Source organism: Dasypus novemcinctus, chromosome 21 (genome assembly GCF_030445035.2).
Source record: "Dasypus novemcinctus isolate mDasNov1 chromosome 21, mDasNov1.1.hap2, whole genome shotgun sequence".
In the NCBI taxonomy this organism is placed as follows: Eukaryota; Metazoa; Chordata; class Mammalia; order Cingulata; family Dasypodidae; genus Dasypus; species Dasypus novemcinctus.
In genome coordinates, this window is record NC_080693.1 from 34,481,496 (window position 1) to 34,495,049 (window position 13,554).

The 13,554-nt window shown below is 39.6% G+C and overlaps 1 protein-coding gene across 3 annotated transcripts in view; it reads left to right on the forward strand.

The window, feature by feature from the left end:
- The window catches only part of SSH2 (slingshot protein phosphatase 2), a 312,427-nt gene that overhangs the window by 271,921 nt on the left and 26,952 nt on the right, over window positions 1-13,554 (forward strand). For all 3 annotated transcript variants that reach the window (XM_004454370.3, XM_004454372.3, XM_004454371.3), the window contains 3 exons: window positions 3,021-3,114; window positions 3,249-3,377; window positions 13,149-13,195. In XM_004454370.3, the coding sequence (XP_004454427.2) occupies window positions 3,021-3,114; window positions 3,249-3,377; window positions 13,149-13,195 (270 nt within the window). The remainder of the gene's footprint in view (window positions 1-3,020; window positions 3,115-3,248; window positions 3,378-13,148; window positions 13,196-13,554) is intronic.

The window sequence follows — 13,554 nt, forward strand, 5'->3', positions numbered from 1 at the left end:
CCGCATATATGGAGAGCTGATGCAGCAAGATGACACAACAAAAAGAGACACAGATTCCCGGTGCCACTGACAAGAATAGAAGTGGACACAGAAGAACACACAGCGAATGGACACAAAGAGCAGACAACTGGGGGAAAGGCGGGGAGGGCGGGAAAGGGGAGAGAAATAAATTTTTTTTAAAAAGGTAAGGATTAGTCCAGCTTTCAGAATCTTGGGAGATTTTATTGATTGTGTGCTGTCCAGCTGGTTGCTAGATTTCTCAGGAAAGGCTATCTCATCTAGCTCAAAAATGAGTATTCTGAACCAGATTTACATGAGAGAGAAAAAAAAAATCTTCTTCCCATTTTTCCTGATTTTATTAGAGAATATTTGGAAACCTCAGGAAAGCACACACACAAAAAGAAAATGAAAACATTTCATTTTCTTAATTATTACATGCATCCCTCTGAAAGCCTCTTTATGTCTACAGTTTGCTTACCAAATGCTTTATTCACAGATTGCAAAAGTAAACTTCAGGCCAACTCCTTTAAACTGAAATTTCGAATTAGTGAAATCTAAATTAGTGGGATTTTATGGTAGGCCCTGGCATATGATAGGGGAACATTATGTAGTAGTTCCTAGTATATATATTATAACCCCAATTTTTAAAAAATACATATTTAATAAACAAATGTCTATTCATAGAAAAAAGAGACTGCAAGGTATAGGCCAGAATATTCATGATTATCTCTGGATAGAAAGATTTTCAGTGATTTTTATTTTCTGTGTGTTTTTATGTTTTTCTATTGTCTGTGCTTTCCAAATTTTTCTCCAGTGAAGTCGGGGTGTGTATATGTGTTAATGTTTTTTCCATTCCCTCCTCCTCCCTAAATTGACTAGAAAAAATCACTGAGAATACTAGGAGAATGTGTGCCAAAAGGAACTTGAGTGCTCTACTGTGAATAAAGTTTATATTTTGAAACCCAAGGAAAAGGGAAAAGGGAACATACATGTATGCCAGAGGCTAGGCTAGACACTTCAAATATGCTATCTCATTTAGTCCTCAGAAGAACCTCAGGAGGCATGTATTATTACTGTCCTCATTTTAACAGAAAAGGAAACAGAGACCCAGGACAAAGAAGGAATTTATTTAAGGTCATACTACCAGTAAATAGCAGGGTTGAGATTAAAACCTAGTCTGTCTCTTCCCAAATCACTCTTTCTCAAGCAAGTATGAGGAGTTGGGAAAATGTTCGCTAAGTTAGGGAATCCAACCATGTATGCAGGTGCTCAAATTTGCTTTTATCATTATTTCTTTTGTAATGCAAGACTCAAGTCATAATTTTCTGCCATTAGTTATGTCTAGGAAAGATGGTGTGGAAACATAGTTAAGAATTTTTATTCTAGTCAAGAGCAGGACATCTTGGCTAATTGACAGAGAAATGGCACACTTATTAGCTGTATTCTGTGGGTTCATGCGAAACTAAGAGCCCAAGTGGTAGGAGGCCCCAAGGTTGTGGGGTGACAGCATCCATCTTTGGAGATTACCAAAGTTATTTTTATAGCCAGTGATAAGGCGGTAGGCATCAAGGGCAGGCAGGATGCCTGAAGGCTTAGTCTGTTTCCATTTCCAAATAAGGAGGTTCAGAGCAGATACCTTTCTTGGGTAGGTAGGAGGGGGAAATGAGACAGAAAGAGCTCTCTGTCAGCCTCACTTAAATTCTGCATAATATGAAATATCACTTTTAGTTGAAGAGCATACAGTTACATTGAATATTGCAACACCTTTCTAATAATTGGAGTTAGCTACCTAGTTTGATTTCATATTCCAGAGGTAATTTTATTTTTAAGAGAGCCAGAAGGGAAGCGAACTTGGCCCAATGGATAGGGCATCTGCCTACCACATGGGAGGTCCACGGTTCAAACCCCGGGCCTCCTTGACCCGTGTGGAGGTGGCCCACGCCCAGTGCTGATGCGCACAAGGAGTGCCCTGCCACAAAGGAGTGTCCCCTGCGTAGGGGAGCCCTACGCGCAAGGAGTGTGCCCCGTAAGGAGAGCCGCCCAGCGCAAAAGAAAGTGCAGCCTGCCCAAAAATGGCGCCACCCACATGGAGAGCTGACACAACAAGATGACGCAACAAAAAGAGACACAGATTCCCAGTGCTGCTGATAAGGATAGAAGTGGTCACAGAAGAACACACAGCACATGGACAGAGAGCAGACAGCTGGGCGGGGTGGGGAGAAATAAATAAAAAATAAATCTTTAAAAAAAAGAGAGAGAGAGAGAGCCAGAAGACTAAGGGAAGCAGCATAACCCTACAGGTAGAATGTTAGACTGGGCTGAGAGTTCTGGTTCTACTGCCAGTGTCTTTGATCTTTGGCATGTCCTTTAAATTTTCAGCTGTTTGTTTCCTTAATCTGTAAAATGACAATAAGAGTTTCACAGAGATATTGTAAGAGCTTTCATGAAAATGAAAGCATTTTGTATGAAAGTATTCAAGGTATCTGATCCCTGCCGTCCATTTTGGGGAAAAGTTTGCCTAATGGAAGAAGACAAGGTCATGCTTCCCTCTTTACCATTTTCTAGAACCGCAACAAGAAATGATTTGTGTGGGGTGGCATTGTAAGCTACAAAAGACCCATTTACATAGTGAGTCACACCACTGGTCTGCACAGCTCAGTTTCCTAGCTCTGTAAGTAGTACAAAAGATATTTGATGGGAAAGTGCGGATGTGATCTTCCATTAAAGTATTACACTCAGTGTACCCAGTTTGTCTTTACTCCTTCATAGATCCATTCATATGAATGTATTTGAGGGCTTTCAGACATGTACAGCCTCATCAAGTAATAATTTTTACATGTTTTCTATACATTCTGAAAAGAAACTTATAAAAATATAATTTATTCTTGCTGTGCCTCCAGAATATAAATTTGAGAATAATAGAGGAAAGGTCTGCCAGTTTGGAAACATAGTCAAATGGCACATTCATTAAATTTGTGAAATTCCTGTCTTAAAAAAATCACTGTTTCTTCTTTCCTCAGACCAACTGAGCGTGAGCGAACAGAAAGGCTAATTAAAACCAAGCTAAGGGAGATCATGATGCAGAAGGATTTGGAGAATATTACATCCAAAGAGGTAAGGAACCTAGAGTCCTCATGGTTCCAGGGTTTGGAGTGGGATAACAGTAGTTGTGGGGCTAGATATGGTGCACGTTTGCAAGTGCAGAGAGATTTTACGGAGTTTAGTACAATATGCCATCTTTGTTTCAGATACGTACAGAATTGGAAATGCAGATGGTATGCAACTTGCGAGAATTCAAGGAATTTATAGATAATGAAATGATAGTGATCCTTGGTCAGATGGATAGCCCTACGCAGATCTTTGAGCACGTGTTCTTGGTAAGTCTTAGGGTCATTTTTAAGTGTGTGCTAAAGCTTGCCCATACTAATTCCTGGGAGCCTACTGTTAAATTCTATTAAATTTAAATAATATTAAAGCAAAGATGGTAAATACTAAAAACTCATCACTTCCTAATTATTTTACTATTATCTGTGTTCTTAAGGTTATTTACATCTATTATAGTATCTTTATAGTAGAAATGTTATATAATGATGTGCTACTCCTCCATTCCTAATTCTTCATTCAGTGATATCAAGCTGATGGATTGAAATTGACCATTGTGGGAGTTTTTATAACAAGGAAATTGGCAAATGCTACAAATACGGCTTTTCGCCCATCCCCATCACCCCCCAGAAAACTGATTCTTAAATGTCATGTATCTACTCTTCATTATAGTCAAAATAAAGAAAGGGGAAGCTGATGTGGTTCAAGCAGTTGGGTGCCCACCTACCACACGGGACTCCCAGCTTTGGCTTCTGTTGCCTCCTAAAGAAGATGAGCAAGACAGAGAGCTGACTTGACAAGCTAGTGCAGCAAGCTGACATAACCAGATGATGCAACAAGATGATGCAATGAGGAGACACAACAAGAAATTCTGCAGGAAGCAGAGGTGGCTCAAGCGATTGGGCGCCCCCCTCCCACAGGGAGGTCTGGGTTCAGTTTATGGTGCCTCCTAAAATTTTTTTTTTTTTAATTTACAAAAAAGGAGCAGACACAGAGAGCACACAACAAATAGACAGCAAGCACAAACAGGAGGGAAGAAAAATAAATTTAAAAAATAAATCTTAAAAAAAAAAACAGCAGTCCACCGTAGTTTGGTACAGTGTATCTAAATAGGATGATCTTTTGAGGTCACTTTTCAAACCTGCCAAATGCAACCAAGGTTTGATATGTTTGAGCACAGCAGGTGGGAACTACTTATAACTTAGAGACTATTGAACTTTAAAGACCTTTGAGACCTTGTTTTTATAAGTTCCCTCAATACTTTTGTGATTACCAAAAAGTCAGTGATTTATAATTGTTGTTCATGATTTCTGAAATTAAGTGACCTGTGTTTAACCCAAGGAGACCTCTCTAACAGATGGATTAAAGGCTTCTAAAATCCTAAGACCCATTTTCCTCCCAAGTTTTAAAGAATTCTAGTTTTCATCTGTACATAGTAATGGGAACCAGGTTAACAAGGATAATTAAAATCAGTGGGGAATGCCAAATCTTTGTTTTTGTTTCTACTTCCCACACACTTTGACCAAAAATGCTAACAAGGAACTAAATCAATTGGTTTGAATTTCACTTCCTTTCTTTGGTGTGAGGACATTTGTGAACTGTGAAATGATTAGAAGCTGGGAAACAAGAGAGAAGAGGAATAAATGCACAGGAACTTAATAAACTGGATCATCTCACCCTGAATATTCAAGAGTTTATTTCACCGGGCAAACAAATTTGTGCCATTAAAGGCTTGTTCCCTGAGCTAACTTGTTGACACTCTAGGGTATGTATGCTTGGAGAGTGAGTCATAGTGGTGGTGTCATGTATGACTATGAAAAGCTGTGAGCTGAGAGGGAGACTTCTCTTCCCTTACTTGAACTTGATTGACATGTTACCAACTCTGGATATAGATCAAACTGCAAAAGTGTCATTGACCTATCTGTTTGTAAAGCACCTGGCTTTGCTGCCTTGTGTATATTTCCATAGGGTTCAAGCATCCGCTGCTCTTGTATTGTTGGAAAGAATCTTTGTGTTTTCTAAAGAATACTTAAGAGTCACATGGGCCCTGCTCCCAACTGTTGCCATGTAACCTACTTTTTATTGAAGGCAAATACCTGTAGCCAGAAAAGTTCATGTTAGAAAATGACCAAAGCTGCAAATATGGAAGTCACTTTCCCATTGAGCTCTGATTTTAACACCTAGAAGGATGTGGACATGATGGATAGCAAATACAATCAGTTTTTGGCTGGACAACCTATTTAATTTCAGGCATACTTCCCTGTATCTCACACGCCACACCCTCAAGAGCTACCTCCTCCTTTTCCCTCCCCCAATGGTATATTATAGGGGCTACAAACAAAATTTATTAGTATTCTAATCAGAACAGTCTACTTCTCCCAAAATTATATTCCCTAATCAATTAAAAATGCATTCGAGAGGGAAGCGGACATGGCTCAACTGATAGAATGTCTGTCTACCACATGGAGGGTCCAGGGTTCAATCCCCAGGGCCTCCTGACCCTGTGATAAGCTAGCCCACGCGCAGTGCCACGGCACACAAGGAGTGCCGTGCCATGCAGGGGCGTCCCCGTGTAGGGTTGTCCCATGCACAAGGAGTACACCCTATCCTGCGTGAAAAAAGCACAGCCCACCCAGGAGTGGCGCCACACACACGGAGAACTGACGACAAAATGATGCAACAAAAGACGCAATTTCCCAGTGCCATCACATAATGCAAGCAGACACAGAGGAACACACAGCAAATGGACACAGAGTGCAGACAATGGGGGGGATGGGGAGAGAAATAAATAAAAAATAAAAATCTTAAAAAAAAAATTTCTAAATTCTTAAGAGACTCTGGCCCTACTTGAGAGGGCAGAGTCACTTTAAAAAAAAAAAAATGCATTTAAGGAAGCGGATTTGGCTAAACTGATAGAGCATCTGCCTACCAAATAGGAGGTTCAGGTTTTGGTACCCAGGGCCTCCTAACCCGTGTGGTGAGCTGGCCCACACACAGTGCTGATGCACACAAGGAGTGTTGTGCCACACAGGGTGTCCCCTGCATAGGGGAGCCCCACACACAAGGAGTGCATCTCCTCAAGGAGAGCCACCCCGTGTAAAAAAAAGTGCAGCCTGCCCAGCAGTGGTGCTGCAGGCACGGAGAGCTGACGCAGCAAGATGACACAGATTCCCAGTGCTGCTGACAAGAATGCAGGCGGACACAGAAGAACACACAGCAAATGGACAGAGAGAGCAGACAGTGTAGGGGGGGCAAGTGAAGGGGAGAAAAATAAATAAAAAATAAATCTCTTTTTAAAAAAAACATTTGAGTATTTGTACCAGTACACTCATTTTATGATTTGTCAGGCATACTCTTCTGCGTTGGGTTTTTTTAATTACAAAAATAATTCGTGTTCATTGTAGAAAATTTGGAAATTCTTAGAAGAAAATAAATCATATTTAATAAATACCAAGAGAGATGGTCACTGTTGCACTTTGATACATAATATTGCCTTCCAGTCTTTTCTTTTTAAAATACATATATCTATGTACCTATTTTTTAACAAAGGAAAATTTATTCAACCTCAGATATAATTCTGTTTTCTAAAGGATGGGCATGTTCTCTCCATCGTAGATATTTTCTAATGGGGAGGGGAACCTTTCAAACTGGAGAATCCTGAAGTTTAACTCCTATCCAGCAAAATAAGTACATGAACAGGTTGTCTAAACATCTTATTGGGGAACGGACTTTGGCCCAGTGGTTAGGGCGTCCGTCTACCACATGGGAGGTCCGCGGTTCAAACCCCGGGCCTCCTTGACCCGTGTGGAGCTGGCCATGCGCAGTGCTGATGCGCGCAAGGAGTGCCGTGCCACGCAAGGGTGTCCCCTGCATGGGGGAGCCCCACGCGCAAGGAGTGCGCCCGTGAGGAAAGCCGCCCAGCGTGAAAAGAAAGAGCAGCCTGCCCAGGAATGGCGCCGCCCACACTTCCCATGCCGCTGACGACAACAGAAGCGGACAAAGAAACAAGACGCAGCAAATAGACACCAAGAACAGACAACCAGGGGAGGGGGAGAAATTAAATAAATAAATAAATCTTTAAAAAAAAAAAAAAAACATCTTATTGTACTTATTTCTTGGTGGTTTCCTCCCTGCTTTATTTGCACTGCCGTATCCTGTGTCTAAATTCCTGTCTGTTCTCCGGTGAGTCTGTCCCCTGCTGGCTTTCCCAGCAGTTGACACAGAAAAAAAGATCTATCCTAGCTGCAAGTGGTGGTGTTTATTTTCTGCAGTCATTTTAATCTTGTGCGTAGCTCCATACCTGGAGCTCAACCAGCCTGTGTGGAGGGAGGCAGCACGATTTCTGCCTCCCTTTGGAAGAACGCTCAGCTCTGTAGTATACTGCTCAGAGGCCTATCTGTTTGGAAAGATGTCCATCTGATACAGAAAGTATAAAGCATAATTTAAAGAAAGTCTGCCGTAAGAATATTGGTGCCAAGCCAGAGTATTTATAGAAAAAGAGATTCTTCCACACTCTTAAAAGAGTGTACCACTTTACTGAGCCAGAAGCCTATGCCCAACCAAATCTCAATATCAACAGCTCCCTTGGAGGCTGTCCAATTTGACTGAGAAAGCTAGATGTGAATGGAGACCCTTTCCAGAAGGACAGGCAGCTTTGTTAGGAAACACAGAAATATTGGACACACAGTAATTTTTGCTCATGAATAAAAAAGTAGTCAGAATTTTTACTCCTGATTATAATTCTTTTTCAAGATTTGACGTTACAGATAATCATTTTAGAATATTGTTTCCTTTTCAAAGAAAAATCAAGCCTCATATTGGTTATTACTTTTTCTATAGGTTCAGAGAAATGGAGGATGTGTGAAAAGATGAGCTAATTAAATGGGTTACTCTAATCATATTCCTGATTTTTGTCCTTGAACTAGAAGATGGCATAAACTTCTCCTAAAAGGAAAAGTTAATAGCTTGTGCCTGGTTGTCACAGGAATTGTCTCAGCATTGAGACTGTAGATATGGTGTGATGAAGAAGATAATAAGAACAAGAATACCAATCCATGGAGATTCTATCAGATTGTTTTTATCTTAGTAGAACCCTGTACTTATCCTTCTATTTCGCCTTAATGTACTCTCCTCTTCTATGGTGCTTAGAACAGCTGGACCCCAGAAAGGCTTTTTTCTGGGTATAACACGTGAGAAAAAAATCAGTCACTTGGGTCTTTTGACCAGGGTATAATGGGGGAAGACAGCCAGGGTGAAAGATGGAAATTAACTTACTTAAAAATTTGTAATAGTCCCAAGAATTCATTTTACACTTAAGTAAGATTAGACTATGCTTTGCATGATTACATAGAACATGGTGAAAAAAAAAACATGAAATTATGTCATGGTAAACCTGAAAAACATAGAAGTACTATTGGGTTTGTGAGGGAGCCCAGGAAACTGATACATGCATGGCATTTTTAGTGAAGACAGAAAAGTAATTGCACCACATTGACTCCCGTTCTTCCTGGTTGAACCTGAAGCAACCCTAGCCACAGACAGCCCAAGTCATTCTGTGTGGACCTCTTTGAGTCAGCACCCAATGCATTTTAATTTATTTTTCCTCTGGGTATATGTCATTTCAGGTTGCCAGACTGAATTCTTACTGGCCAGGTAGATGAAAGCTATGGACTTTTCCCATCACGTTGAAGTTATTTTCATCTAATTGGACAGAATTCAGTAGAGGATTTAGATTTCTAAATTAAGAAGTGAGGTGGACACGTTTCTCTGGCCTCTCTCTGTTTAACTATGTGACCCTTATTGCTTGGCTTCTGTGTCCTTAAAGTCCTTTGTCTTTCTTGCCTCTCTTTACTTTGGAAACTAGAGCTAAGATTGAGCACAGAGCCTTCATTTAAACTTCCTTTATTTTTTTTGACAATAAGTGAACCATGCCCTGGTCTGTAGAAAAGGTCAGTTGTCCATTCCTTACTAGCCTTTTCCTAAATTAAACTTCAAGACAGTAGCCTTGAGATCTCTCAATTCAACAACCAGATTACAGATCACTTCTAATATGATAGTAGTGTTTGCATAATATTTAACAGTTTTTAAAGTGCTTCATTTACTTACCTCATTTGATCATTCATTCAACAAACATTTTTTTTATCTTCTTTTCTGTGCCAAACATGAGTCTAAGTATTTATGTGGTCTGATCTAATGCTAGAAGGAGGGTGTGATAAACCATATCAGATGCTCAGAGAAGGCCAATGACATAAGGATTCAAAGATGACCCTTGGCTTAGACAATTAAGAGAGGTCATTAATAACTTTAGCAAGAGTGATGAGGGTAGAAAGCCAGAGTGATAAGGATGGGGGCACATGGAAAATGAGGAAATAAAGAAAGTAAGTATTTGATTATATTTTTATGAATCTTGACTGTGAAGGGAAGGGATAAAGGAAATTATCTAGAGGAAAATTTAGGCTGGACAGAGGGGCATGTACCCATTCAATATATAAAGGATTTAGTTGAGAAGGATCTTCCATTTTACAGATAAGAAAAGTGAAGGCAAAGTTTAAGCAGTGTGCCCCATGCCACATAGTTTAGGCGGAGTCTGGACCCAAGTCTCCTCATGCTAAATTTCATTTAATGTATCAAATTCTGAAGTAGATATGCTCTTATTTTTAAATGTTTGCCTTTTCAAGAGACATGAATAGATAGCTCAAAGAAAAAGATAGAAAATTGACCTTGAACATTGAAAAATTGCCCAACTTTAACTCATAAGAGAAATGCAAATTGTAACTACACTGAAATAACATTTCACACCCTTTAAATTGGCAAGAATTCAGGAGCTTTAGCTTGTTTTGTTGACAAGGTTATGGAGAAAGCAGCACTTCCATACATTGCTGGTAGGAGTACAGAATTGTTTCAATCTGTATCAAGCACAATTTACCAATGTCTAGCAGAACTATGCATTTTCCCTTTGACCCAACAATCCCACTTCCACATCTGAAACAACATTTGAAAAAGAATAGTTGAATAAACTGTTAAATTGTTACCCAGGGAAGTGCTATGAAGATGTACGAAAAAATAAGGGAGATCTGTATGAACAATGATATGGAGTGGTTTTAAGGAATGTGAAGAAAGCAAAGAATAATGAAGTATATGGGGAAGCAGACTTGGCCTGGTGAATGGGGCGTCCGCCTGCCTCATGGGAGGTCCATGGTTCAGGCCCCAGGCTTCCTTGACCCGTGTGGAGATGGCCCATGAGCGATGCTGATGTGCACGGGCAGTGCCGTGCCAAGCACAGGGATGTCCCCGAGTAGGGGAGCCCCACGTGCAGGGGGTGCGCCCCGTGGGGAGAGCCGCCCAGCGCGGGGGAGGGCTCAGCCTGCCCAGGAATGGCACCACGCGCACGGGGGAAGGAGAAAAAAAATTTTTTAATTAAAAAAAATATATATATATGTAGTGTATACTTTTGTGTAAGAAGTGGCGGTAAATATTTGCTTTTTCAAAGTAGAGCATAGGTAGAATAAATCAGAAACTAATGAAAATGGTTGCCCTTAGAGATTGAAAAGATAGAGATTAGAATAAGACTTCTGAGAGTTTTTTTTTTTTTTAGAAGGTCCTGGAATTGAACCCAGGACCTTGTGTATGGGAAGCAGGTATTCAACCACTGAGCCACATCTGCTCCCCAATGAAAATTGGTTTTTTTCATTTGTGTGTTTCTTTGTTTGTTTGTTTTAGGAGGTACCGGGGATCGAACCTAGGAACCCGTACATGGGCAACGGGTGTTCAACCACTTGAGCTACATCCACTCCCCCTGAAATTACTTTTTAATAAACTTTTAACTTTGAATCTTGTAAAAGTTTTGCATATTCAAAAAATTAAATCAAAAAGAATGGAAGAGCATACCCTAAAATCAAAGACAAACAGGAGCCAATGAACCCAAATAATATCAAATATCACAAAAAGATATTAATTCGGATCACTTTTAAGTATAATATTCTGATTGTACCCCTTGGTAGATATACCAAGGACAAAAAAAAACTGCAGAGAAAAATTGAACTTGACAGGTTTGCTAGTAGTGGTTTAAGTGTAGAGCAAATGAGTTGTTGGGAACCAAGTTTCCAAGGTTCCCTATGTGGAGAAGGGAGGTACAGATGCTTGGAGAGTGAGGAAGGACCCTGTGGTATTGAACTTGAATTAGAGACATCTATTTGAATTCAGTATTTTTTTTTTCCAGAAATACTTCCCAGCCTGTCCACTGGAAAGGTTTTAGAAACAGTGACACCCAGTAGTAATAAGTATACCTAACTAATTCCTAGATCTTGGTTACAAAATACTATTCTTCAATATGAGAAACCAGGGCTCCTTGTGGCTACCTCCACATGCACGGTGAACCTGGAACAACTTTCTGTACCAGAAGGCAAAAAAGTGCTCGAAGACTAATGGGATCATGTCACAAGGAGCAGGCCTCAAGAGATTCCATCACTGACCAAATTCAGGACATTCTGAGTGTAAAAAAAAATTATAATAATGATAGTACTAGATTGTAACATACTAAATATAAATTTTTTTTTAAAAAAAGCCAAGAGTCCATAGTGACATTCAAAAACAGGGTGAGAGGATTAGTTAGGTGCAGCTCTTTTTTTTTTTTTTTTTTTCCAACAAAAGAATGCCAGCTAACAAATGCACAGGAAATGATAGAATTAGAAAAATCACCATTTGGTAATAATCCAATAAAAAAATTGATTTGGGCAGGATCGTCAACCAGTGCCAAAACTGTAGGGTAAAAGTTACTCTGAAACAGGATATTCACAAACTTCAAAGTATTGCCCCATAAATTGCTGATTTTATAAAGGAATCTCTACAGTACAGGGATGTGGCGGAAAAAACCCTCAACCAAGACTTCAAACTCAGCATGACAAACAATGGAAATAATTAATAATGAAAGATCCAAAAAAAGAAAAAGGCAGAGGGTAGCTGTTCTAAATGAAAGGAGATAAAGGCATGGCAGCTAAAGGCTCCTCGAGTAAGTGAATATAAAGGACATTTTGGGAACATTTGTGGAAATTTGAATATGAATGGTGAATGAGATTATTATTGTATCGATGTTACATTTCTTGGATGTGATAATGGTATTATGATTATTTAGGAAAATGCACTTTCTTAGAAAATAAATACTCAAATATCATGATGCTCAAATTACTTTCAAATGGTTCAGGAAAAATAAAGTGTGATATTTTGAAAGGAAGTGAAAGGGGAAGAGAAAGCAAATGTGGCAAAATATTAACAGTTTATGATGTATCTTCCAAATCTGTAGAGCCTATCCTTCTCCCCCCAAAATTTTGCCTTTTATCTTTCCTTAAATTTTGCACATCATGTTTCCTTCATTGTTTTGTAGCAGCTGTTTTTGTACTCTTATCTCCCACCCTCACCTCCTTAGATGTTACATAATGTATTAGAAAAATTGTGGACTTTTTTTTTTTAAGGAAGTATTGGGGATTGAACCTGGAACCTCATATATGGAAGCAGGGTGCTCAACCACTTGAGCTACATACACTCCCAGATTGTGGGTTTTTAAATCAATTCTAGGTTTAATTCATAATAGTACCCCTTTGCTCATTCATTAGATGTTAGTTGAGCACTTCCCAGGAGCCCAACACTGTGTACAGTGCAGAGGAAGCGACCCAATCCCTGTCCTTAGTGAGTTTATTTGATAGTGGAGCAGATAATAATCAACCCGTAAGTAAATATCTGAGTACAAATTGTGATACATGCTATATGAGAAGAACTCACAGCACATCTGACTTATATTGGAGGCCATCAAAAAGGGTCAATTTTCTCATTTGCAAAAATGGAGATGAAGAAAACTTTCTTATCCTATCATTTGTGAAAACTGAATGTGATAACATATAAAGTGCTTGGCTCTTACAGGAAACTCGGTGGCTGTTATTGGCCTTCTTTTTAAAAGTTCTGCTGCTTCCCTCAGAGGAGCCTTTTTTTCCCCCAAGCGTTGTATTTGGTCACTTTGCTATTACTCCCTAATCTTTTTTTTTATTTCTCCACAGGGCTCAGAATGGAATGCCTCCAATTTAGAGGACTTACAGAACCGAGGGTAAGTACACAGCAGTTGCTGACACCTCCTTGTGACAAAAGCCCCTGAATGATCTTTACATTTTCCAGTCAAAGAGATGTCAATGACTAATCTTTAGAGTTGCATCCAGTTGATTTCAAGGTGTAATCTAGTAAAAATAAAAACAGCCATTCTCCCACTGTTTCATCTGCTCATCCCCCAAGAAAGACCAGCTGTTTTAATGAAAAGACTTTCAAAACCAAATCTTCAAGCCTTTGGTGCCATTTAAAATCAAACATGGTTATTGGTTCTTACTTTTGTGTAACAGTACATGAGCTGAATATATTGGTTTCAGAATTTATTGAGCATCTTCTGTGGGCCAATCCCAGGGCTAAGTGCTA